Source organism: Myotis myotis, unplaced genomic scaffold, assembly GCF_014108235.1.
Source record: "Myotis myotis isolate mMyoMyo1 unplaced genomic scaffold, mMyoMyo1.p scaffold_m19_p_20, whole genome shotgun sequence".
Classification (NCBI taxonomy): Eukaryota; Metazoa; Chordata; class Mammalia; order Chiroptera; family Vespertilionidae; genus Myotis; species Myotis myotis.
Window position 1 is genome coordinate 16,918,839 of NW_023416325.1, and position 25,569 is coordinate 16,944,407.

At 59.7% G+C, this 25,569-nt stretch overlaps 1 protein-coding gene across 1 annotated transcript in view; it reads left to right on the top strand.

Moving 5' to 3' along the window:
- The first annotated feature begins 3,030 nt into the window (after positions 1-3,030).
- Positions 3,031-25,569, top strand: part of DTX1 (deltex E3 ubiquitin ligase 1) — a 31,138-nt gene continuing 8,599 nt past the window's right edge. Inside the window, exons 1-3 of the mRNA XM_036353896.1 lie at positions 3,031-3,247; positions 3,710-4,650; positions 19,035-19,716. Coding sequence (XP_036209789.1) covers positions 4,392-4,650; positions 19,035-19,716 — 941 coding nt within the window. The 5' untranslated portion in view covers positions 3,031-3,247; positions 3,710-4,391. The remainder of the gene's footprint in view (positions 3,248-3,709; positions 4,651-19,034; positions 19,717-25,569) is intronic.

Below are 25,569 nucleotides of genomic sequence, written 5' to 3' on the forward strand. Positions count from 1 at the left end.
AGGTGATGGCCCAATACAAGCCTGAGAGCTCATATTTGTACTGTTGGCCCAAGGACCAGGAGATGGGCTAATTGAACCCTCTCTCCGTTTCAATCCTCCCCGCGCCCCCAATCCAGGAAAGGACCATTGGCCAAAAGCTACTGAAGCCTAGACTCCCAGGCCAACTGAACCAGCGTTTCTGAAGGTGGGGCTGCCCCTTCAGTCATTCCCCAGGGCTCTTAGGATAAAACTCCCCAACCCATGCTAGCGTGTCTGGGCCCCACGTGGTGGCCCTGCCCACTTCGTCTTGCTCCACACTCACCCCTGCTCCATCGCTGGCCTCCTCTCTGTTGCTCTAACACACCAAGCTCTCTCCCACCCCGGGCCTTGGCGCACCCCTGTCCCCGCTGGTCTTCCTCTGCTTCGCCTATTAAGACTATGCGTCTGCGGAGTCGCTGAAACGTCACCTCCTCTGAGAGGCCCTTCCTGGTTCCTGAGACCCAGTAAGATCCCGGTTAGAGACCCTCAGGAAATCTATGGCTCTGGCAAAATTCTGTAAGCACACTTTGTGCGATTCTTTGGTTTGCCTCTCTCTCTCCCACTAGACTACGCTGGTTTGGTTTTCTCTATGTCTCAGCACATAGCCCAGTGCCTGCCACGTAGACAGAATCCAGTATTTGGTGACGGAGGGATGGCTCAGTAGGAGGAAAGGAGGGAGGGGAGGAGGGTACACTCACAGATGAATGTTTAGATGAGTGAGTGAATAGAGGGATGGATAGATAATGAATAAGAGAGAGAGAAAAAAAGTTAGGTCATCTCTCGCTGGCATCTTTCCATGCCGCCATGATGGTGCCCTGAGCGGCCTGGCCGGCGCTCTCAAGAACATCCACAATGCCGAGAAGAGAGGCATCTCCAGCTTCCTTTGGGTCAAGTTCAAAGCCATCATCTGGTTTCTCCCTGTGGTGACGAAGCCTGATTCCAGGGGCAAACTGAAATCATTGATGATCAGAGTGCGAACATCACTGTGACCGTCACTCACGTGCCGCTGAGGTCAGGGTGACCCGCCCCAGATTGGATGTGGAGCTCGAACATCTAGGAAAGCGGCCGGATCACCTTCTCTCTCACCAGTTTGATTTCGTCGTACTGATGACCTCAGCTAATAGCATGGCTGCGAGGAAGCAAGACGAGAACACGCAGAAGAGAAAACCCCGGGGTTCTTTTTCTAGGGATTTAATACAGACACTTTTTTTTTAAGTTCATGATTGAGGGTTTGTCCTATTGGCTTGTAAGTGCCCGGCACATGATAGGTACTCAACACCTGATAACCGTCATGTACAGAGCACCAGCCACATCGTACACGACGGATAAGACACAGTCCCTGGCCTCCTGTGTGTCTCCTCTAGCAGGGGCGGCACTGAAGTGGCTAAAGGTGATACAGTGTGTCCCATCAAGGTATGGGGAAAGGAGGAGAAAGGCAAATGGAATGAGTTCAGGGAAGGCTTCCTGGAGGAGGTGACATGGACTTAACCCTTAAATGGCATTATACAGTCTGGTGTCTCGGGTTCTTCTTTGTAACTTCCTGGTAAATTTCCATGTGACCCTGAGCCAGGCTTTTCCCCACCCTGGGATCCCCAGGTCCCCTTCTCTAACATAAGGTTGTTGAGCATCACAACCTCCTTTAAGAAGAATCTCTGAAAGACAGAGCCCTTATTCCCAGAAAAACGCAGACATGTCTGTGTGTAAGGGGCAGGGAGGCCTTCACGGACCCCCCCCCCCCCCCGAAGCCATCGGTGGAGCCTAGGCTAAGATCCCAGAGCTCAGGGATCCTGGGGACCCACAGGCACCTCACCCTTATCCCTGCAGCGCTGGCCCTGTCCTCAGTCAGAAGCCCTCTCTCTAGACTGCGCAGGCCCAAGCCGCAGAATCAGTGACCAACCTGGAAAAGCCCATCAGGCCTGGGGCTGCGGAGAGAGCAGGGGCCTGGGGAGGGGAGGGCACTCCGGCTGGCTGGGGAACCGGAGTTCAGGTTCTGGGAAAGCGCCCCTGAGCAGCCTGCCCATGACCTCCACTAGTTTATCACCATCTGCCCTGGGGAGGAAGGGAGCGTGGGCCGCCCTGGGCAGGCTCCCAGACAGGACACTGACCCCCATCTGCTGCCCAGACTGGAGTTCCCGGATGCATCCTTCATCTTCCCTAATCTAAACACCCGAGGCCCCGGGTGGTCCACCCCTCCCAGCTGATGTGTGTCCTCAGCTGCATCCAGCTTGCCAGCGGAGGGAGAGCTGGCCATCCCATCAACACGTGAGCCGCCGGCCATCCCATCAACACATGAGCCGCCGCCATCACCTGCATCCCTTTCCAGCCAGCCAGCCCTCACCCATCATTTATTGAGCACCTATTGTTTGCAAGCATCTGTGAATGAGATGAGGAGGGCTTGCACTTGCCTTCTCAGAAAGTCTCTGCCTCCTGGCCCAGGTCTCCCGCCACACCCCCAGCAGGATGCTGCAGCCATCCCACTCACCTGGAGCAGGTGTGGGCTTCCGGGAATTGAGCTCTGGGCTGGCTAATTGGGTTCTGGGAGAATCTGCTCTGGGTTGGTGTTTGGGCGCTGCTCTTCGCTGCTGTGTGATCCTGGGCCTGTTTCTTGCCCTCTCTGGGCCTCACTTCAGATTCCATGATTCCATCCGCTCTGAAATGGGCCCCACCTCACTCCCCGCCCCCAGAATGGTTGGAGAATGGTTTTAAGATCTTTCTTTAGACCATCTCTGGGTCTTATTAATTCCGTCAAACACTTATTGAGCACCTAGTATATGCCAGGCCTTGGACTGGGCACCGGGAATGTAAAGATGACCAAGCTTCCAGCCGGCGACCCACAGGCACCTCACCCCATGCCTGGCGCCCTGCTTGGCGTCCGGAGACCTCCCGGTCCCAGGCGGGCCTAGCGAGGATTTGGGGCGCCCCAGGGACTCGTGTGAGCGCTCTCGCCGCGATCTGTCTCCTCCCCTTCCTCCTCCGCCCTCTCCTCCTCCCCTCCCCTCCCCTGAGCGCGCCGCGGCCGCCTCCCACCCGCGGGATCCCGGCGGTCGGCAGCCAGCTCACGCGTCCGTCCGTCGGCGGCGTAGTCTGTCCGCGCGTGGCAAGCCCGGCGACCCGGCGCGGGCGGCCGCGGGAGGAGAGGGCGCGGAGGCGGGACCGCGGCTCCCTCCCGCCCGGGAGGCGACGGTGCCGAAGCGCGATCGGGAGGCAGAGGAGAGGCAGAGGCGAGGCGGTGAGAGCGCGGAGCCGAGGGACCCCACCCCTGGCTCCTGCGGGCCCACGCGCCTTTGGGAGGCTGGGCTCGGGGAGGGGCGCTCACCCCAGGGCGGGAGCCGGGACCATCCAGCTCCGGCTGCGCCGCTCCCAGGACGCGACCCCCGAGGGGCCTGGGCCGCGCCTGCAGCGCCGCGCATCCCCGCGCAGCCCCGCGCACCCCGCATCCCTGGCTGCGGGAGGAGCGCGCTCGGGAAGCTGAGGAGGGGGCTTCGCCGGCGGGGGTCTCCGAGAATCCGCCCCGGGCTCAGCCCTGCCCGCGGGCCTGCCCCTGGCGACCGCGGCGGGACCCCCCTCCACCCCCTTGCTGCCCACCCCCATCGGTTCCCCATTGTTCTCCGGCGATCGCTCTCCGGGGAGGGGAGAGGGGGTGCCGCGCTCTGTTCTTAAAGGGCCCTCTCTCCTCCTTGTCTCCCGGCAGGTCGCGAGCACGAGTGGGGTGGGGCGTGCCCGCGGGCCCCCGCCCCCTGGGCCCTCCGCGCAGCTCGGGAGCCGCAGCCGGGAGGCCGGCTGGGGACACGCCGTCTCCCTCCCCCGTGCGTTCTTCGGCCCCCCGGGCCTTCCAGGACGCGGGGAGCAGGGCCCCGGGGACAGGGACGCCCCTGCAGCAGGAGCCGTCGGTGGGGCGGCCCAGAGGAGGCCAGCAGCCCCGCCGGGCCAGGCACAGGGCCTGGGACGCAGTTGCGAGCGCAGAGGGCTGGCTGGGCGCCGCGGGAGCAGCAGGCGGGGCGCCTCGGGGGACAGGCCCTGCGCTGCCTGGGAAGAAGGACAGACCAGCCGGCGAGAGACTGGACCGAGAGCAGGGGCGGCTGCCTCACTCCCTGCGCTGGGCCGAGGGATCCAAGGAATTGAGAGCAACAAAGACACTTGCTGTCCGAGCAGCACCAGCACCGGCACCTGAGACAGCGCCAGGAGCCTGGGACCCTCCCACACTCATGTAACTGAGGCCCCTGGGCCTCCTGGAGGCCAGGCAGCGAGGACGGAGGCCACACAGGCCTCGCTGCTTCCCTGGGGAGAGGGGACGTCCCCCGCCTGCTCCCCGGCCCAGGCCCAGGCGCTGGGCCAGTCACCGCGGGGTCCTGGCCCCGGAGGCGGCAGCGGCCATGTCCCGGCCAGGCCAGGGCGTCATGATGCAGGTGAACGGGCTGGGCTTCCCGCCGCAGAACGTGGCCCGCGTGGTGGTGTGGGAGTGGCTGAATGAGCACAACCGCTGGCGGCCCTACTCGGCCACCGTGTGCCACCACATCGAGAACGTGCTCAAGGAGGACGCCCGCGGCTCCGTGGTCCTGGGGCAGGTGGATGCCCAGCTGGTGCCCTACATCATCGACCTGCAGTCCATGCACCAGTTTCGCCAGGACACAGGTGAGCGGACTGGCCCCCCACCCCACCCCATCCCCACCCCATCCCACCCCGCCCCACCCCACCCGCGGGCCAGGCTGAGACACAAACGCCACCAGCATCACTCCCTCACACCACCTCTAAGGTGGGAGCCTGGGGCTTCAGGAAGGCCAGCCTGCTGATCCCACCTCCCCTCTCTTCCCCCCCAAAAAGGGACAGCCTGGCCTCGTCCAGTTTAAGAGTTCAGTCCCAATCCAGCCTCTTAGTTGAGAGCCTTCGGCCAGTTACGTCATCCCCTCTCTGGGGCTGTTTCCTCATCTGTAAAATGGATTCACAGCTCTCACCGCCGTGTGAGGATTGAACAAAGCTGGGCTCACTGAGCACAGAGCGCAGGACACTAGCACTCAGTTACCGCAGTGAAAGGACTTCCCATGCACTCCCTCACTTGATTTTTTCCCATCACGGGCAGTTACGTCTTATGACTGTGTTAGTATTAGCAGTCATCCCATTTTACAGAGTGAGCAACTGAGACCCACAGCAGCTAAGTGACTTAAAGTCAGCGCTGGGATTCAAGCCCAGGCCATTGACTTCCACAGCCAACGCTCTGCACTGGTACCTCTACCGGCTCCCCGTGGTGGTGGTGGTGTCGGATGGCATGATGCTGGTGGCGTTGATGGGGGGCGGGGCGGGAATGACGGAGGAGATAGAGTTGGTGGTGGGAGCTGTGACTGTGTTGCTGACGGCTGTGTTGGTGGTTGTCTTGGGGTTGATGAGATGGCGCGGTGGCGATGGAGAGAATGAGGCTGGTGGCAGTCTTGGTGGTGGTGTGATGGGTGACAATAGTGGTTAAAATGGGGAGGTCCAGTCCCAGAGACGTGCCGTCACCGCGGAGATCTCCCCAAGTCGTTGCCTGGTGGTCCCTGTGACAAGCTGGTGGGCAGTGGCGGGGGGGGGGGGGGGCGCCTCATGGAGGCGGCCAAAGAATCCTTGTCCTGTTCAATCCCAAGGGCCAGCTGGTGGGGGCTTGGGGGCCGACCTGGGAGTCCCTGGATAGCAGGACCACATGGAGACAGTAGGACACGTCCCTTCTCCCACGGACCCAGGTGCCTGTTTAAATTTACATGAATTAAAGTTAAACACAGTTTACAATTCAGTTCCTCCGTCCTGCTAGCCCATTGCCAGTGCTCAGGAGCCACCCATGGCTGACTCATGGGACAGATAGATCCAGAAGGGGGCCGTCATCGCGAGGTGCTGCGGGTCGCTCTGCCCCAGAACACGGCGTGGTGCCTGCCGCATGGTCACCGGGTGTGGGAACGCAGGCAGACCCGTAGCAAATGGTTTACTGACGTTTCTTCTCAGAACATCTATGTTCCCATAACTCCAGGCTTTGACTGCGGTCACTGGTGTGCCAGGCTTTCATTCACCCACCACATGATCGTTTATTCATTTCCTGCTGCGTGGCCAACCCTGTGCTAAGCACGAGGCCCCTGCAAGGAGCCGGCCCTGAGCAGAGGGTGGCCACTGGGGGACCCCGGCGTAGCCAGTGTGGGCGGAGAGCAAACACACACGGAATCTCACAGGTCATCAGCTGCCGGGCTGCGGACATGAGATAAACCTGGCCTAGGGGTGGTCACGGAAGGCTCGCTGAGGAAGGGATGTCAGAACAGGAGTTTGAGGAGTAAGCGAAGGGCGCCAGTGTTCGGGGCGGGGGAACTGTGCAAAGGCCCTGTGGCAGGAAGGAGAGGACGTTCGAATCCGTTGCGTTTGGTGCCGTCATTGTGAGGAAGGCCACACAAGAGGAGGTGGGAGCCCGGCCTGGACGGCCACGAAAGGACTTTAAATGTTTCGAACAAGTCACCATCGTGTCCTCGCGCCCATTTTCCAGAGGCCGGTGCCCCTGCCGCCTGCTCTGGTTTCTCCCGGACGCTGAGGTCGGCCGCAGGAGGCGGCTTTTCTCGCAGCTTGGAGTTTGGTGTTTTCTGCAGATTCGGAGCGGGTGCTGGGTGGCAATGTTCCAGGGTCTGGTTTGGGGAGTTGGGTTCCTTAGAACAGGGGTAGGCCCCCCAAGGCTGCCTCGCTGGCCCATTTGTCTTTGATTCCCCCCTCCCCCCGTGTTGGGGCCCTTTTCTCTTCACAGCACCCCCACTTGGGTTCCTCACTCCTCCATCCCCCCTTCAGCAGGCCCTTCCTCTCAGCCGCACCTCTGCCACAGTGCAGCCTCTCTGGGTCCCCCGAGGTTCAGCTTCCTCACTTCCCCACACCCCCTCCCGGAACTGCTCACTCCACACCTGCCTGTTTGCCGGAAAAGGGAAAAAAGCCCTCATCCTCCGTGGGAGGGAGGAAGACTGGGAACCTATGGGGCCAGTGGGGACCTAGAAAGCCTGGAAAACCGCTAGAGGGAGGGGCCGATGCCTCCCACCGGACATGTCATAGTGCGCCCACTTCTCCCAGGACATCTTGTCCTCATCGTTAATGGTCCAGGGAAGGCCCTCAGGCAGGTGTCCTCACCTCTCCAGGCCTCAGTTTCCACATCTGTGAAATGGACATTTCACATTTGCGAGGAAGGTTGTTGGGCTGATGGAAAGAACCAGGCCTGTTATTTTATCCCACAAACCTTGACTATGTGCCTAACCTGTGCTGAATATTATGGATGCACAAGACGAGTGGCAGATCCTAAATCTTAAAAAGATTCTTCTCTTCTCTTCTCTTCTCTTCCCTCTCTCTCTCTCTCTCTTTCTCTCCGCCTCCCTCCCCCCACACAAAACAATATAAAGTTGTAAAACCCAAAGCTTGCGTATATGTGTTGAAGTAGACACAGCTTCTATCTAGATCGTGTCATTATAAAATTCTTGATACGTCCATTGAGGCTGAACTTGAACTTGGGGGATACAGCAGCATGCCCAGCTTTGCTAGTGCCCTAACATTGGAGCCAGCCAGGGTCAGATAGGACATATTTTAGCCTGTGTGGGCCCCACAGTCTCTGTTGACACAGCTCGCCGCCACCGCGGTAGCGTAGGAGCAGCCATGGACGGTGTGTAGATGAATGAATGCGGCCGTGTTCTCACTCTCAGCTCGTGAGCTGCGCAGAAGCAGGCGGAAGGCAGTGGCCTGAGCTGCCGTGTGCCAACCCCTGCCCATCGTGTTCTTATCCTGCATGTGGGGCAAGCCAGTGCTGGTGCCACGCACGCCCGGCGCGGCGTATGCTGAGATGCCTGCCTGTGGTGTGTGCCGGGGTCGGCGTCCATGCGCGTGCAGGCACACACACGGCCCCGGCCCACATGCACGCGGCCCGTAGAGGAAAGCCAGGGGACAGGCTTGGACCGCAGGCCAGGGCTGCTGCTTGCTCAGCCGGCGCCCCCTCACCTCTCCCGCATGGGCTGCTGCTTGGTGAGGTTCCCTTTGAAGCCTGGCAGGTCCATGTGGAGGGGAATGCTGTGACCCTGGGCCACATGACCCCCCGTGAGGCCACAGCTTCCCTGAGGGTCACTTGCCAGCCCCTCTCCCAGAGCCTGGCTTTCCGTGCAGCCCCCACAGCTGGACAGAGACGTGACTTAAGCCACTTTTCTAGGCAATTTCCAGATTCCTCCCTGGACTCCCGGGGCTGGGGGCAGGGCGGAGGGGCACCTTTCTGACCGCCAGTGTCTCCCATCCTCCTCTCCCTCTGCGGCTGGAGGGGACGTCTGGCAGCCTCTGCCCGTTCTGTAGCTGGGACAGCTGAGGCTGGGGGAGGCCGGGCTGGGGACTGTCCATACCTGCTGTCCCCAAGGCTCAAAACAGGACCGAACCTGCACCCCCAAGCTGCCAGGGGAGCAACAGGCGGCCCTGCTTCAGCATCTCCCGAGCCGACACCATCCCTTGGAGGGTGGCCTGGGCCCACTCAGGCCTGGTCCCTGCCTTTATGGGCACATCTGTTGGAAGACACGCTCAGGCTGTTGGAGACTTGGGGAGGGGGGTGCCCAGATGGAGGAGCAGGCGTCACCAGGGAAAACACTGCCAGAATGTAGACTCCTAGGCAGGTCATTGTACAGAGAGAAGACTGAGGCTCAGAGAGGGTGAGTAACCTGCCCAAGGTAACACAGCCAAGCCATCCCAAGGTGGAACCCAGGCCTTGCAGACAGTTCTCAGGGATAAAGAACAAGGTGACCTTCAATGCTGGGCTGAGAAAGTCCCCTCTCCCTTCTCCCTTGAGAGCTGAGTTGGGACCTGTTGTCAGAGTTTCTAGCTCCCTAGTTGCAGGACCCTTTGGGACCCTCTCCCAGCCAAGCACGGAGGCAGGGTGCTGAGCCCAACATCAGGGTGAGAGGGTTAGGCACGTTTGGGTGGGGAGGTGTCTGTGCCAAGTGGCACAGGTTTGTCCACACATGGGTGTCGTTCATTCCCACTGGTCACACTGCCTCCATTTCCGCCCTCACAGAGCCTCCCCGCACCCCCCCTTTTGGCCTCTGGCTGCTCGTCTGGCTCCGGAGTTTCTTCTGACGCCATCAGTCCATCCTCGCTTTTATTTACAGTCAGAGGTGCCTGCTCAGTGCCAGGCCCTGGGCTAGGTCTGGGGACCCCTGCCTAGTGGGTGTAAGAGCCCAGTGGAGGCGAAGGCAGAGAAAATGATGGGAATGGCAGTTGAACCCTCTGACCGCGAGGCCACCGATGGAGATCTTGGCTGGCTCTGTGACCACAAGCCCCTCCACCTCTCGGAGCCTCAGTTCCCTGAACTAAAAGGGGAATCAGAATAGGCCGTACCCGAGAGGGCTGTGTGAGGATTAAATGAGGTAATACAGGTGAAGCACAAAGAACATCACTTTGCACGTCATGAGCACTGGCGCTCAAGTAGGAAAAATGTAAATGTCTCAGAGGAGAGGGACCTTTGTCCGGGCGATGGGCGAGGTGTGTGCCTGAGGCCTCTGAGAGGGAGGGCTTCCTGGAGGGGGAGTCCTCAGAGGGTCTGTGTGGTTTGAGGAACACCTTGAGGTGGAGAGAACAGCGTCAGCAGGTCCCGGAGGAGACCTGGGGCCCGGGTGGGAAGGGAGGCTGTGACAGAAGAAAGAGGAGGAGGGAGGGGGAAGGGAGGCCTCTTGGGTCCCATGGGGCCTGGCAGGGCTGCCAGCTGCTGCTTTTTAGTGGTCAGACCCCAGGGGACTCAGAGCCATGCTGCAGAACCAGCCTTGTTAATTATGGGTCCTCAGAGGCCAGAGCTGGAGCTGATGCAGACACTTCCTTACAGTCCGGCCGGCTCTCTCCACCAGCCAGCAGGCATCGCCCCATTTGTCACAGAGCAAAGCTGAGGCTCAGAGGGAGCCACCGGCCCAAGCAAGGAAGAGGTGGGTGGGAGTTTCAGATCCAGGTGGGCAGCGCCCACCCCACGCCCACCCCGCCTGCCCCAGCACCTTGGACAGCGCCGTCAGGGCCCTGCCACTCCTGCAGGGTTAGGGGCGAGGCATCCTGGGTCAGATCCTCCTCCCGGCCCCTCTCTCTCCTCTCACGTTCCTGTCCCCCTCCCCTCTCCATCCTCCCCTGCTGTCTCCCAGCCCTCCGGCCTCATGGGTCTACGGGAGCTGTAGCGTCCGACCTAGAGATGAGGGAGGTGCTGGAAGCTGTGATGGGAGGTGGTGGGTTGGAGTAGGGAGGTGATGGGGAAGGTGGTGAGAGCTGGGTGGGGGAGGGATGGGGCTGTGATTGGAGCTATTCGTGGTAAGGTGGAGGGAGGGGGCACGAAGAAGCAGGTCAGATGGGGAGGGGAATAGCGCTGTCTGTCCTGGGGAGGTGATGGGAGAGGTGACAGGGATGCCGTGGGGGTTGTGACCGAGGTAGTGAAGAAGGTGAGAGTGGAGGGGAGGCATGGGGTTCTATGGGGAGGTGACAGAGGATGTGGTGAGCAGGTGGTGAGGAGGGGCCAGCGTGGGAAGGTGATGGCCAGGGCTGGTCACAGTGGAGGCGCCATTCAGGCTGTGGGCAAGGGGTCCCTAGCTTCCTCCTCAGCGTGGAGTTGTCAGGGGGTGGAGATGCCCAGAGCCCTCCAAACCTCCCTCCCCCACATCTGTCTTCCTCCTTCCTCTTGTGCCTTCATTATGCTCAGGGGGAACCGCTCCCTGGGACAGCTGCCCCACCCCACCATCCCATCCAGCCTCCCAGCTGCCCCTGACTGATTCCAGCCAAGAACATGGGGCCCCGGATCTGGAACTGTCTGCCTCAGGGAGTCTTGTTGGTGAGGCCCAGACTCCAGACTTCCTAGCCGTTCTCCAGGGATGGGGCGGGGGCGGGGGGGGGGGGGCGTGTGACTTTGGGTAGACCACATTCCCTCCCTCAGCCTCAGTTTCCTCCTCTAATATGAGTCCAACTACAGCACCCATCTCGTGGGATTTCGGTCAGTATTCATTCATTTATTCAGCGGGAATTTAATGAGCACCTACTGTGTGCCAGACATGGTCCTTAGTACCATGGATGCAGAGTGAGTAGGAAGACACAGACTGCTGCCTTCCACGCCTTCTATTCTGGTGGATGAAGTGACAGGAGCCACAGGAGGCTACACACTGAGGAGGTGCCAGGATGGGGGCTATTCCCGACCCTGGGGCCTCAGGAGCCCCAGGTCCTGTGTGGCTACGTCCACTGGAGCCAAATGCCTACCTCTCTGGGCTCCTCCCATTGTCTCCCCAGAGCTGTGCTAGGCTGCCACCTCCACCTGCCCAGGCAGTAGTGGCCGGCAGGTGACGGGGTCCCGGAGGGAGTCTGGCACCAGGCCTGGAGCTGAGCGCCCTGAAACGCAGAACAAAGGACGAGGCAATCAAAGGACGCAGCACTGGCAGCCACGACGGTCCTGCCAGCAGCCACGGCACAGCCACCTCCTCTCCCGGTGACAGGCTGGCCCTGCCGCCATTAGCCCTCGTCCCCTCTCCCTCCAACTGCAAGCCGAGTGTGCCAGGGGAAGCCTAGAACTTATCCGAAATCGCACCATTGTGGAGCCCTCCCCATGCCTCTCTTCTGGGGAACAAAGCTTCATTCGTTCCAGGTGCTAGTCACCTGGTGCGGGAATGGGAGTCAAGGGGCCTGGGGTCAAGATGTAGCTCTAATTTGTAAGTGATTTGGACCATCTCTCTCTCTCTTTCTCTCCTCTCCTCTCCTCTCCTCTCCTCTCCTCTCCTCTCCTCTCCTCTCCTCTCCTCTTCTCCCTCTCTCTCTCTCTCTCTCTCTCTCTCTCTCTCTCTCTCTCTCTCAACCAGTTTCCCCATCTAGACAGAGACTGGGAATTCAGATGGTTACAGGCCTGGGCAGCTAACAGAAGTGTGTGCAGTGGCTGGGAAGGCAAAGGTTTTCTAGTTCTCTAGTACCCGGCACACAGTAGGTGCTCAATAAATACTTGAAGACATGAATGAGGACATTGTGACTCAGCTTCCATTAACTGTTGCCGAGAAGGCCAATCCTTGTGGCCACATCTTTGGATGTTTTGGTATCATTGAAATCCAGGCTTGAGCGAGTCCACCCCGATTTTTAAATGCCTGGTCATTTCCTGCCCTTGGATGTTGCCACTGGCCCAGGGGGTCCAAACCCAAATGGAACCCAGACGGCGTGGCTCAGTGGTTGAGCATCAGCCTATGAACCGGGAGGTCAAGGTTCGATTGCTGGTCAAGGCACATGCCCAGGTTGCGGGCTCAGTCCCCAGTGGGGAATGTGCAGGAGGCAGCCAATCAATGATTCTCTCTCATCAGGGATGTTTCTCTCTCTCTCTCTCTCTTCCTCTCCCTTCCTCTCTGAAACCAATAAAAAATAAAAATAAGAATAAATTTTAAAAACCCAAATGGATTGGGAGCCAGATGACTGGGAAGACCCACCCAGAACCGTAAAGTGGGGAGAGCCGGCTTTCGGCTGCCAGCGGCCTCCAGGGTGAGGGCCTTTCAAAACCAATTTGAAGGTGGTGACCTCTCTGACTGCCCTGCAGCCCCTCGGCCTCCCGGGCATGGCTGGAGACCCCCCGCCCCCTCCCGGAGGAGCCGGGCCAGCCTCAAATGTGCAGAAACCGCTAATGGGCTGTTGCTCAGCTTGACAAGTCCACTGGGAGAGTTTGGTGGAAACAGAACACTGCGGGATTATTGATCACAGGGCGGAGGGGTGGCGCCTGGCCATAGACTGCAGTTCTGATCCCAGCCCGGCCACTGCCCCAGCCAGACCTCCCTGTCTCCCAAGGAGTCCTGGGGGTCAGCCAGCCATGAGGGTCATCAGTTGCGGGGGGCGGGGGGCGGGGGGGAGGCGTGTGAAGGGAGAGGTGCTGAGTTACAAAAGTGTGTTCTCTGAACGCAAACAGTTGTTATGATTACTGCTGTGTTGGTGGAGGATTCGGTGAAGTCCCTTCTGGGGCCCGGCATCCAGTGGGTGCTCAATTCATGCTTAACCCTCTGCCCAACCCCTAGGCACAGGCCTCCGCCTGCAGCGGGACTCCCCCACCTGACAGGATGTCCCATGACTGCCTCCCACAGGCCCCCCTTCCCGTCAGGGTCTGCGTGCCCCCAAGCTGAGGTCACTTCCCTCCGGGAAGCCAACCCCGGGGGAGGGTTCCCTGCTGGGCCGGGGAAGGAACCCTTTGGAGGCTGAGGGGCAGGCAGGAGGGCTCAGGGCCCCCCCTTTCTCTCAGAGATAGCTTCTTTTTAAGGCAAAAAGCTGGGTCCTGAGACACCCACACCCCCACCTGTAGGCAGAGGGTCAGATTGGAACCATATTCTCAGAGCAGGAACCTCTCAGCAAAACTGAGGGCAAAGCTGAGGTAGTGAGTTCCCCGTCGCTGAAGGTATCCTAGTTCGGGCTATCGCTTAGCTGCGTTGAACCCCTTAGCACCAGTCCATTCCTGGCCTTTCCTTGACTACATGAATGGAGCATCCTTCCCAGCCCCCCAAGATTGCACTTCTCTGGGCCTTGGTTGCCTCATCTGTAAAACAGAAGTAAATGCTGGTCCCTCCCTGGAAGAAGCCACGTGAGCATAAAACGAGTTTGTGCAAGGAAAGTACTGAGTGCAGCACCTGGTAGTTGCGGGTGCTCAGTCAACATTGGCTCTATGGACAGTCCCATGGCTGCTGTCCGCCCTCATTGTCTCTCCTCTCCGCTCTCCCCATCTCCTGGCCTCACTCTCTTGTTCTAACTCTACCGTCTCCGCCTCGAGGTTTTGGGATTTTGTTTCTTTATGTCTCCCAAACTGGCTCTCTCTCCGCCGCAGCTGTCCTATATCTGCCTCAGCGGCTCCCGCTTTGATCTTGGCCTCTGGCAGTCTCTCTGGCATGTGGTCTCTGCCTCTGTGCCTATCTCTCCCTATCTCTCTGGTCTCCATCTCTCTCTCGTCTCTGCCCCAGGCGCGAACTGGTCACTGGCTGCCGTGGCTACGGCCGCCCCCACACCCGGTCCCAGGGGCCCAGCTCCTGCAATCCTCCCGCTGACATGTGGCCAAAGCCTCTTTCCCCTCGGTTCAGCTGGAACCAGATTGGAATTTTTCAACCAAACATTCCTAAGGAACGGAGGAGGGGGTGGGGGACAGACAACAAAAGCAGACGCACAAAAACAGGCCCAGAAATGGAGCGTGCCTGACCCGTGTTCCTAACTGCCATGGGGACAGGCCCCGGTGGCCGGCACAGCTGGGTGCCCTCAAGGCCCAGGAGGCGGGAGGGGTGCGGCCTGCTCAAGGACACCCCGCCGCAGAGTGGGTCAGTGAGAAAGCCCAGCCGCCCTCCAAGCCCCGGGCTGAGGCCCTCCCCGGCTCCCAGGCTGAAGAACCTCCAGCCCCATCTTAGACCCATTGTTCTGGCTGAAAATCTAGGCCAAGGCCACAGTGGAGGAGAAGGCGTATTTCCGCCTCTGCTCCCTTGAACGTCTCGAGATTGCAGTCCAGGCAGGTCACCAGGGAACCAGCTGGCCCCCCTCGGCCTGGTGCAGGGCCAGCGCGAGCGGGAGAGGTGGACGGGCGGGCAGCAGCAGGCGTTGTGGGGCGCAGGGCCCGGCGGGAGGACAGCAGCTGCCCTAATTACTCCGGCTCTCCAGGTTCCAATCTCGTTTGAAAAGGACTCCAGGGACGCAGCCTTTAATAACTACCAGTAAACAGGCAGGAAAATCGATACCTGGTAAGCAGAACCCTGGAGAGAGGGCTGGCTGGGCGGGCTGGCTCTGACCCGGCCCAGAGGAGCTCCCAGAGTCCTTTGTTGTAGAGCTGGCCAACGCTGCCCTTAGGAACCTTGTCCCCACCCCTACCCCCGGGGGCCCTGTGTGTGCTTTGGCTCCTGATCCGGCCTCCACTCCCTCTCCACGAACACGGACTCCTCCTCCTTCCCACTCCATCGGAGCCCTGACCTGTGCCAAGTAGGTTGCCTGTTTCAGTTGCAGATGCCTCCCTTGTGCCTGGTACTGGTAATACTGATCTGGTCCTTATCCTCCTGACAGCCATCAACCAGTGAGGAAGATTAAGAACAGAAATGAATAACTGAATCACAGTCCAAGGATAGACATGCAACAAAAAGCTGTGTCTAGCAGTGAACAGAAAAGCACTTCCTGGAGGAGATGAGCTTGGGGAGGGTTTTGTTGGATGAATAGGAGTTTGCAAAGTGAACAAGGGCTGGGAGAGGCTGAATGTGGGTAATGTGTGTCATAGCAACAGGCATCTTAGCTAACGTTCATCTAGCACTTACTCTAGCCCAGCGCTCTGCTAAGCGCCCATGACATACATTATCTCACTTTGTCCCACAGTCGGTGTTACTACCCCCATTTTACAGATGAGAACACTGTATGTGGCTATATGTGGATCCAGAATTTGCACAGGGCCTGTGAGACTTCTGAGTTGTTTTAACCACTTCGATCTGCAGCTCCCACACCTGATCCTGCTCGCTTTATTTAACTACAGAGGTGGTTAAATAAAGCGAGTTCCCATCCCTTCTCTTTCCTTCCCTTCCCATCCAGGGCTCACACCTTCCAGGTAACATAGCACCTTGACCCTCAGCAGGAGGCTAAGGGCGCTACTTCAGGCACATCAGACCTGAAGATCATCTCTCATGAGCCCCCATTTTGCAGACAGGGAAACTGAGGCCCTGGGAGGAGAAGACCAGCACTCAGGAGCAGAGGCAGGAATAGGAGCTGGGATTTCCCCTCTAAGTCATCCCCTCTCACGCCTGCCCTGGAAGAACACTGTTGTCAAGGGAAAAAATCAATACACACACACACACTCAATTAACATGATAAATCAGACATCAGCAGGAGGCTGCCTGGAGGCCCGGGGGAACTTTCCATATGATTGGCTGGACCATTACAGGGGCCCAGGGACACATCCCCTCCCTGCTCCTCCCATATCAACCTCTGCAGCTCTGTGCCTCGTTTTCCTCAGCTCTTGGGGTCAAGGCAGTTGACACAGGGTAGAGGAAGTCCACAGCCCTTGGATTCTAAGTTCTAACAGAGAGAGCCAGCCAGCATGGCTCAGTGGTTGAGCACTGACCTATGAGCTAGGAGGTCACGGTTCAATTCCTGGTCAGGGCACTTGCCCGGATTTCCTCAGCTCTTGGGGTCGATCCCCAGTGGGGGGGCGTGCAGGAGGCAGCCCATCAATGATTCGCTCTCATCATTGATGTTTCTATCACTCTCTCCCTCTCCCTTCCTCTCTGAAATCAATAAGAACATATTTTAAAAATAAATTCGAACAGAGAGAGAGCAGGACCCAAGTGAGAACAGTCAGAGGAATCTGAGCCGGTGGAGTGGGGAAGGGGGGATCATGATGGGTCCCCACCCACCTGGCTGCAGATTCCTGGGCCAGGCAGCCTGGGGGATGCCAATGACCAATGGAAACGCGGTCGTGAGGGCCTGCTGTGTGCCAGGCACCGTGCTAGACTCTTGGGGTACGGCCATGAGCAAAGCGGTCAAAACCTCTGTCCTTGTGGGCTGATGGCCAGTGGGAGGTGACAGGGAGCGAAGAAAGTGTGCAGATGACACATCAGGCCGGGCAGTGCTGGGTGCCAGGAGGAACACTGAAGCGAGAATGAGGATGGGAACGGGAGGGCAGCGTTCCGGGGGGCTGGGAAGGTCTCCCCAAGGAGGTGACATTTGCACAGAGATCTAAAAGAAAGGAAGGAAGAAACTCTGGGAACGTCCAGGCGTGGCTGGGTCCTTCTCCAGGTGAGGGGACAGCACACGCAAAGGCCCTGAGGCTGGCAGCGTTGGGGATGTTTGAGCAACAGCAAGCAGGTGCGGGTGGCTGGAGTGGAGTGCGAGGGGGCCTGGGTGGACCACGTAGGGCCTCACAGGTCATGGCCAGGACTGTTATGCCAAGTGAGCCTGGGCAGCCAGGGGAGGATGTGGGGCAGACGGAGGATGTGAGCTGACTTGCCCTGAGCAGGACCCCTCTGGCTGCCATGCGGGGAACAGATGACAGCAGGCAAGGCCAGAAGCAGAGGCCGGCCATGAGTCTACTGCCATAGTCCAGGCGGCAGACATACAGCGGCTTGGCCTGGGGAGAATCGGGGCCGTGGGGGAGGAAGGGTCCGGTGTGGGATGTATTTGAAGGCGGAGGTGACTGGGTTTCCTGAGAGACGAAGCACGGGCTCTGAGGGAAGGAGTGAAGCCCACATTTCGGGGGTTGGTGGCGCGAGCAGCGGGAAGGACAGGGCTTCAGTAACTGCAGCAAAGAGGCTTCAGGAGGCGCGGGTTCGGGCGGGGACAGATCAGAGCTGTGCTTTAGCAGAACTAAGGTCGAAAAGGTGCCGGGGAGGTGCTGAGGGGGCAACTGGACACACGCGTCTGGTTCTCAGCCAAGAAGATGTGGCTGGAAATGACCAACTTTAGAATCATCCGAGACAGGACAGTGTTTGTCTTGATTGTTCCTTTTATCAGCCGCACAAGGAAGGTCTGCTTGCGCCCATTTTAGAGAGGAGAACAGGGAGGCTCAGAGACGTCGAGTCACCTGACCGTAGTCACACAGCCGGAAAGTCAGGCAGTCAGGCCCTGAAATGAGGCCAGCCTGCCTCCCGGCCCCGGGGCCCTGCCCACACCCTGTGCTCAGCGGCTCTTCTCACCGAATCCTCCCAGCAGCCCGAGGTGAGAGGGGCAGGGTGAGTCACAAACTAGCATCACCTTCATTTTCGAGATGGGGCCACTGAAACCTAGGGGGGCTCAAGGGACTTGCCCACAGCTGAGGAGCAGTCAAGTTTGCAATTTTCCTGCGGGCGTGCCCGACGAACCCAGCCAAAGAGTCTTTCCACGCTGGCCCCAGGCCAGGGCAGGCCAAAGGCGCTGAGAAGTCCTGCAGCCTGGACGTGGGGTTATCTCTGCTGAACCCCGTGTCCCATGGAGCCTTGCTCTCGGGGAGCACCTGGAGCTTTGGGAGCCCAGGAGCAGGGGTTGGGAGCGAAGCCTCCGTGACCGCGTTTTTGAAATGGGGCCATGGGTATGCACCTGGCTGGGTTACCATGTGTTTTTTACGGTCTTTTCGAATGAGCACTCGGCATGGAGTCCTCCAAAGAGCAGATGTCAGCGAATGTTTGTTAAAGGAAGGAGCAAGCGAACAAACAGACGAAGGAAAAAACACACCCAGTGGACAAAGGAATGGATCGGGGCAGGGATAAGCAGAAAGGCAGGAGGGAAGTGAGAAGAAGGGATCCATGTGTGAGCTAATGAACTCACTCTTACCTTCAACAAGTACCTCTGAGCCCCGACTGTGTGTAGGTGCTGGGGATACAGCCGCGAATAAAACAAAGTCCCTGCATTGTGGCGGTGACAGTCCCGCCAGAGGAGACAGATAGCAAGATGAGTAGGTAACATAGAAAGTAGACCAGATGGCAAAAACGGAGGAAGGAGAGAGGGGAGGGAAAATGTGGACAGGGGCGCACATTTAAAACAGGATGGTCCTGAATGAAGGAATGACCACGCACGGATCACGGAGTCAGGGAAGGGGTGAGCGTCAGTGCAGGTGTGAATGAAAGCATGGTGGCTGCCGCGGGCATGGGTGAGGGGACCAGTGGGAGGATTGTTGGATGAATGAACTGAGGAAGACATGACTGTGTGGACTAGGGCAGGAAGAAATGAATGCGCTAAGAATGATGGGATGAATGAGTGAACTAATGAGGGTCTGCATGCCACCCACGTGTCTGCATGGATCTCTGCCCCGCCCGGGTGCTGACTCTGCTTGACCTTGCCTGGGTAGCTCCCCCACCCCCACCCCAGGGCCGCGATGTAGTTCGGTGCCTGGCTGGCCCCTGGGAAGGGGAGGGAGCCTGCCTGCCCATCCTGCCCTGGCCCTGCCTTGCTGACCTGCATGGCGTGCTGTCCTGACACCACCTCTGTGGACCCTCCATCCCCGCCCTGCACTGCTCTCACCCACCCGCTCTGTACTGCCCCTCCCCCCCACCCCCACCCCCACCCCCACACCCCTCAGCCTCGGTCCTGACTCCTCCCGCTTGTGAGCGCAGGCACCATGCGGCCGGTGCGGCGCAACTTCTACGACCCCTCGTCGGCGCCGGGCAAGGGCATCGTGTGGGAGTGGGAGAACGACGGCGGCGCCTGGACGGCCTACGACATGGACATCTGCATCACCATCCAGAACGCCTACGAGAAGCAGCACCCCTGGCTCGACCTCTCGTCGCTCGGCTTCTGCTACCTCATCTACTTCAACAGCATGTCGCAGATGAACCGCCAGACGCGCAGGCGCCGCCGGCTGCGCCGCCGCCTGGACCTCGCCTACCCGCTCACCGTGGGCTCCATCCCCAAGTCGCAGTCGTGGCCCGTGGGCGCCAGCTCGGGCCAGCCCTGCTCCTGCCAGCAGTGCCTGCTGGTCAACAGCACGCGCGCCGCCTCCAACGCCATCCTGGCCTCGCAGCGCCGCAAGGCGCCCCCCGCCGCCCCCCCGCCGCCCGCGCTGCCCCCCGGAGCACCACCCGCGGCGCTCGCCCTGCGCCCCAGCGCCACCTTCGCCGGCCCCACGCTCTGGGCCGCGCCCGCCACCAGCCCCACCGAACCTGCGCCGCCGCCCGGGGCGCCCCCGCGGAGCCCGAGCGCCCCCAGCGGCGCGCCCACCCCGGGCCAGAACAACCTCAACCGGCCGGGACCCCAGCGCGCCTCCGGCGTGAGCGCACGTGCCTCCATCCCGCCCGGGTAAGACGCCCCTGGCGCAGGCGTGGCTGCCCAGAGGGCTGGGAGCAGAGAATTACCATCGTAGTCATAAGCCTAAGCAATAGTTGGCATCTATTAAGCATTCACGGTGTGCCAGGCGTTAACGAAGCGCCATAATGCGTTTCCACTCATGTATCTCCACGCGAGAGGAGCCTGTGCGGTAGGTACACTCACTCCGATGTACAGACGAACACACTGGCGGGGGAGGGTCTATAACTTCTAAGATCACACAGGTCACAAGTGGTGGGACCGTAGGAACAGTAATCAGGGTGTGCGTTCCATGTTTATCTGCTAAACTTTATCTGCACCGTCTCGTTTATCACTCCAACTAATCCTGTCATGCCCACATGACTGATGGAGAGGCTGAGGCCGGGACAGGTGCGGTACCTTCTGCGAGTCACCCAGATGGAGAGCAGGGATGGAAACTCAGGCCTGTAGGATCCGGAGTCTGTGTTGTGTTGGCTGCGATGTTTAGATGATCCCTACCCGCCTCCCCCGTCCCCGCCCCAGCCCCAGTCCATGCCCATCTCACCTGGAGGCTCCAGCAAGCACAGGCCACTTATCCAAAAGAGTCCCCCTAAAGGCTGCACCTGAATTAGCACCATGACTTTGGGCTAATACTGTGGTTTGCGAACTGGGTTCCAGGGACTCCTGGGGTGACCGGAGATAGTGGCAGGAGAGGGTGGTGGATAAGGAGAAGTCCTGCACAGGAACTGGCCTCTGCTCTTGTCTTAACCAAAATGGCCCTTTTGGGATCGCTTTTATGACTTGGCAGGATTTCCCAGTGGATTTCATCGAGGAAGGGAACCCAGGTCAGACCAAGATTGGAAATTCCTGGGTTAAGGCATCCACGCCCCAGGATAGGGACCCAGTGAACATGCCGGCTGCGCGCCCAGACGAGTTTCAGCAGAGGAACAGGCCCTGAGGGAGTGGGAATGAGAGCCAGGAGCCACGACCTTGACCTTGGGACAGCCCAGAAGGGAAAAGACCAGGCGGCGTTTGGATCATGATGCCCAAGAGGAGGGGCGGGCACCGGAAGCCGGCCCCGCTGTATCCCTATGGCATGGCCCAGGGGGTTGCCCTTGACGACCTGAGACCAGCAAAGGTCATATCTGGATACAATCTTTGGGGTCACCCCCTCCAGGCCTCCCCTTTCACCAAGGGAAACAGGCCTTGAGAAGGGAAGGGACCCCGAAGTGAGGTGGCTTCTGTCCCCTTGAGAGTCTGCTTAGCTTCAAACCCCCTCTCGGCCACTTCTGAGCTGTGAGATCCGGGCCAAGTCCCTCCCCTTCGTCGAGCCTCAGTTTCACCATCTGTGAAATGGGAGCAGGACTCCCCATCACGTGGAGAGGCTGTGTACCTGAACACGGTGTCTGCACCCCGCAGCCGTCCAGCAGTGACAGGTGGGGCTGTTTTTGTTATCCGGGAGGAAGGTTGGTGTGGGGGGCGGGGGCTGTAACTTTCCATGGGGAGACGGGCAGCTGCCACCTGCCTGCCTCACCCTTCCCTTCCCCACTAGGCCCCTCCTCTCGGGCAGGCCCAGTGCCAACAGACAGGAGACCTCAGGAGGCCTGGGAGGGGCTCACCGCTGGGGATCCAGAGGCTGGAGTGTTCATTATGGCTCCTTGTCCTTAGCAACCTGGCCCCAGCTCCCTGATGAAGAGGAAGGGTTGGGGGCCCCAGAACGACAAGAAGAGTGGGACGACAAACTGGGGTGGGGGTGGGAGGGGGCAGAACCAGGGACCTTCTCTTTGGGGCTGCATTGTGTCCCCACTGGTGGATTGTGAAATTGGAATGGAATGGAACGGAAGAGGGTGGAGTAGCGAGTACGGGTCGGTGTGGTGCATAGCAGTAGCAAGAATTGCTCCGTGAGCCTTTCGCATCGTTTCTGCCTGTGTTTAATGTGCCCGGTGAAGTGAATTTCTTAGTCACCATGAAACTGATGAAAGCCACTGTTTTAGAGCAGGCTGGGAATTACCCGCTTTTATTGCGCAATGTTAATCCTTCACATGTGGCCTGTGGGTGCAGGGTCACAGAGCAGACAAGACAAGTAGGGTCCAGACTGATGGGGAGGCCGACGCAGAGCACGTAAACGCGTAAATGAGCACAATCACTGGAGAGAGAGGGAAGCGCTGGGGAGGGAGTGGGGCGGGGCAGTGCGGCTGGAGGGGAGAGGGTGGTCGGGCAGACCCCTGTGAGGAGGCAGCCGGATCGGAGAAAGGCTGTTCCAGGCAGAGGGGACAGTGTGCACGACTTCGGTGGCACTAGAAGGACATGGCACGTTCAGGGAAGGGCTGGACGTGTGAGGAGGGCAGGATGTGAGAAGGGGAAGGCACCCAGGCAGAGGATGACGGTGGGAATACAGCCAGCAGGTTCTGGGCACCTCACAGGGCGGGGGGAGGGGGGGGCGGGGGGGGCGGGGGGGGCGGGGGGGGGGGGGGGCGGGGGGGGGGTGTTCCTGCTGGGACATTAGGAGCTGAGATGTTTCCCAAGTGGAACTACAGAGCCAGGTTGGGGGCGTTCGGGGAGCCTGGGATGTGCTGTCGGCAGTGGGGAGCCATAGAGTGTACTTGAGCTCAAGGGGGCTGTGGGGAGAGAAGGATGGTTCCTGAGGGCGCTGATCATTACGCATGTCCCCTAGGACATACCAGATCTCTGTTCTCCGCAGCCACGTGCGCCTACCCCTCTACATCCTCCCGTCCTCCTCCTCCTGGGAGCTGTTTGTGACCCTGGGGACCAGACAAGGGCTCTCTCATCCCTCCCAGCCTCGCAGAGCCGACCCAGTCTCACCTCCGCCCCTCTGGCTTCCCCTCCCCAGCCAGACAAGCCTGCATGGAGATCCCCCAACCCTCATCCCCAAGGAACGCCAGTTAAAAATCCCCTGGCTCAGAGTGGGGGGTGGGCGCAGGCCCCATGAAGCCTGCTGCCCATGAGGGGAGGGGGAGGAAGGCAGGGGGGGCAGACCCTGGTCCCTCCCACCTGCAGCGTCCTGTTGCCAAGGCAGCCGAGGCCCAGGTAGGGCCAAATGAGGGGATAGGGATGGGGTCTCTGAGGAGCCAGGCAGCCAGGCCTCCCACCCCCACCCTGGTCCCCAACACCTTCCCCCCCCAGTCCTCACGGGCCTACACACAGTCTCACCTCTGTGTTATGGTGTCCAAATGTCCTCTCTATAAGGACCCCAGTCATGTCGCTCCGTGCCCGCCCGCGTGACCTCACCTCACTCACTTCTGCAAAGCCCCTGTCCCCACAGTCTAGGGCCTGGGCGGCAGAATTCAACAAGAGAGGCCCGGGGTGCACGATGCAACCGCGACATCTCTGCGACTCTCACAGCTGAGTCTTGGTCTCTTCCCGTCGGTGTCTCCCTGTCTCTGTCTGCCTGCCTGTGTGTGTGGCTCCTTCTCTCCCGCCTTTGCCTCCTCAGCTCTCCTCCTTCCCCTGCTCCCTGCTCTCCACCCTCCCGCTCTCCCACGCGGGACTCAGGCAGACCCCGAGTCCAGTCCTGCCCCGTCCTTTCCCAGCGGGGCGACCCTGCGTGCCCAGCGCTCCCTCCCTGGCCTCCGTGTCCCCTAAAACGCGGCGTGACCAGCACGGAAGGGCGGAGTGGACTCTTCAGAGCGTCTGAGTCCATCCTCATCCCACCCTCATCTCAGCCCTGGGTGGGCCACAGCCCGGAGGCCCAGAGAGGGCCACTGCCTTGCTGTGGCCACACAGCCGGGGGGGTGGGGGGTGGGGGGGGAGGCAGAGTGTCTCCAGGGCCGGGGTTTTTTCCACTCGCCCCTGTGCGGGGGCGGGGAGCCAGCTGGCCGCCCGGCCTGGGGGACCGCAGGGGTGGGGAGATCCGCCCTGGCTCCCAGAGGGCAGCGTCCAGCGCTTCGGAACACAGCTGCGGGCAGACTCAGAGTTTCCACCCCACGTGGTGGAGGGAGGGAGAGGGGGCCGCTGCAGGCCTGTTTTTCTGCACTGAGCACTCACATGTCGTCCCAGGCTCCCTGTGGCTGTGACACCGATCGCCAATCTGAGTTCCCACTTTGTGGGAGGCGGGTCCTGTGAGCCCCACTTTGCACGCGAGGAAATGGAGGCTCCCAAAGCCTGGCGCTTGCTCGAGGTCACACAACTAGGACTCTGATTCAGAACCCCACCCCCCCTCAGCCAGGGTGTCCCACCCTCCTGCCTGCCCTCTCCACATGTCGAACCATGGTCCCAAAGACACCCCCAGCCCCCGCCACAGCCCTGATGGCACAGGGGGTCAGGGACCCCGGAGCAGGGGCTGAGGTTGGGCCCTGCTTCAGCATCTCCTCTCCCTGTGAGCCCGGCAGAGCTCCAGGCCCGCTCTGACCCTCGGCTTTTGCACCTGTGAGCTGGGGCTGACCACCCTGTCATTGTCCAGCTTGAGGCCAAATGTCAAAGCGGCTGCCTAGGGTGCGTCTCTCTCCCCCACCCTGAGGCGGGAGGCCAGCCTCCTCGGTGCCCGGAGATGCCGTTGGCGTTTTCACCCTCTGGTTCTTACGGAGCCTCTTCCTGTTTCCTGGGCGCCAGCGGCTCCTGCTTTTCCAATCGTTTGTTCCTTTGTTTGCCCTTCTCTTGGGCTGTTTGCTGCTTCACGAGAGATCTGCACCCACTCCTTCTGCATTAAGGGTGCTGACCCTTTATCTGTCATCTTTTCCCCAGTTTGCTACTTCTTTTTACCTTCTCTCTAGCTTGTGTTCATCTGTTCCTTAATTAATTAATCCATATGTATCAAGCAACTGCTGTGTACCAGGTGCTATTCGGGACCCTGGAAATACATCAGTGAACAAAGCAGACCACCCCCACCCTCCTGGAGCTCACATTCAATAAGCAAACAAGAAAAATAAATTCTAGAATATGGTAGAGTCGTAACTGCTACAGAGTAAAAAAAATAAAATAAAAAATTAAAGGGATGTAGGGAGTGGTGAGAGGGATGTAATTTTAAATAAAGAGGCCAGGAAAGGCCTCCCTGAGAAGGTAACATTTGAGCAGAGATTGAAGGCAGTTGAGAAGTAGAACACTCACAGAACTGGGGTGAGAGTTCCACACAGAGGGCACAGCTTGTGCAAAGGCCCTGAGGCAGAAGCAGCTGGTATGTTGGAGGAGGCCCGTGTGGCTGATGAGGCTGCAGGGGGCGAGCCGTGGGAGAGGAGGTCAGACATGAAATGGGGCCAGTTCTCCGGGGCCCGGAGGCTGCGTCGGGGACTTGGGCTTTGACCTGTGCGTGAGCTGGGAGCCCGCAGAGTTGTGAGCCGGGGAGAGGCTGGTGTGACTTTGTTGTGACAGGGTCACTGGAGATTGCGAATAGCCTGCAGGTGGGGCTGAGCAGGAGGCAGGAGCGGTGGGGAGGTGGGCTTTGATGTGGTGGTTTTGCTTGAGTGTTTTCCTTCTTTTTTTTTTTTTTTTTTACTCCTAGCAGTGATTTTACGTTTTCACTTAAAAGAGTCCACATTCTGTTTCTGCAGTCCTTTAATAGGTGTTACATCTAAATGCTTTTAAAAAAAAAAAGAACTGAAAAGCACAACATGAGGAGTCTCACCCTCAGTGTGTCCCCACCTGGCCTCCCGCCGGCCCACCCTCCCCCCTTCCTGGCCTCGCGGTGTGCAGTGGCTGTAACTCCGCGTGGCTGCTGTTTCCCCACCGCCTCAGCCTCATCACAAGGTCAAACCAAACACCCCCACCCCGCCCCGCAGACCTGAAGCACTTCCTGCCCCCGCTCCCTGGGAGGCCAAACCACACACTCCCGTCTGCACAGGACGCCCCAGGCCGTGGGAACCAGCCCAGTCCTCCTCTCCCCTCCCCTCCCCTCCCTTCCCCTCCCTACTGAGT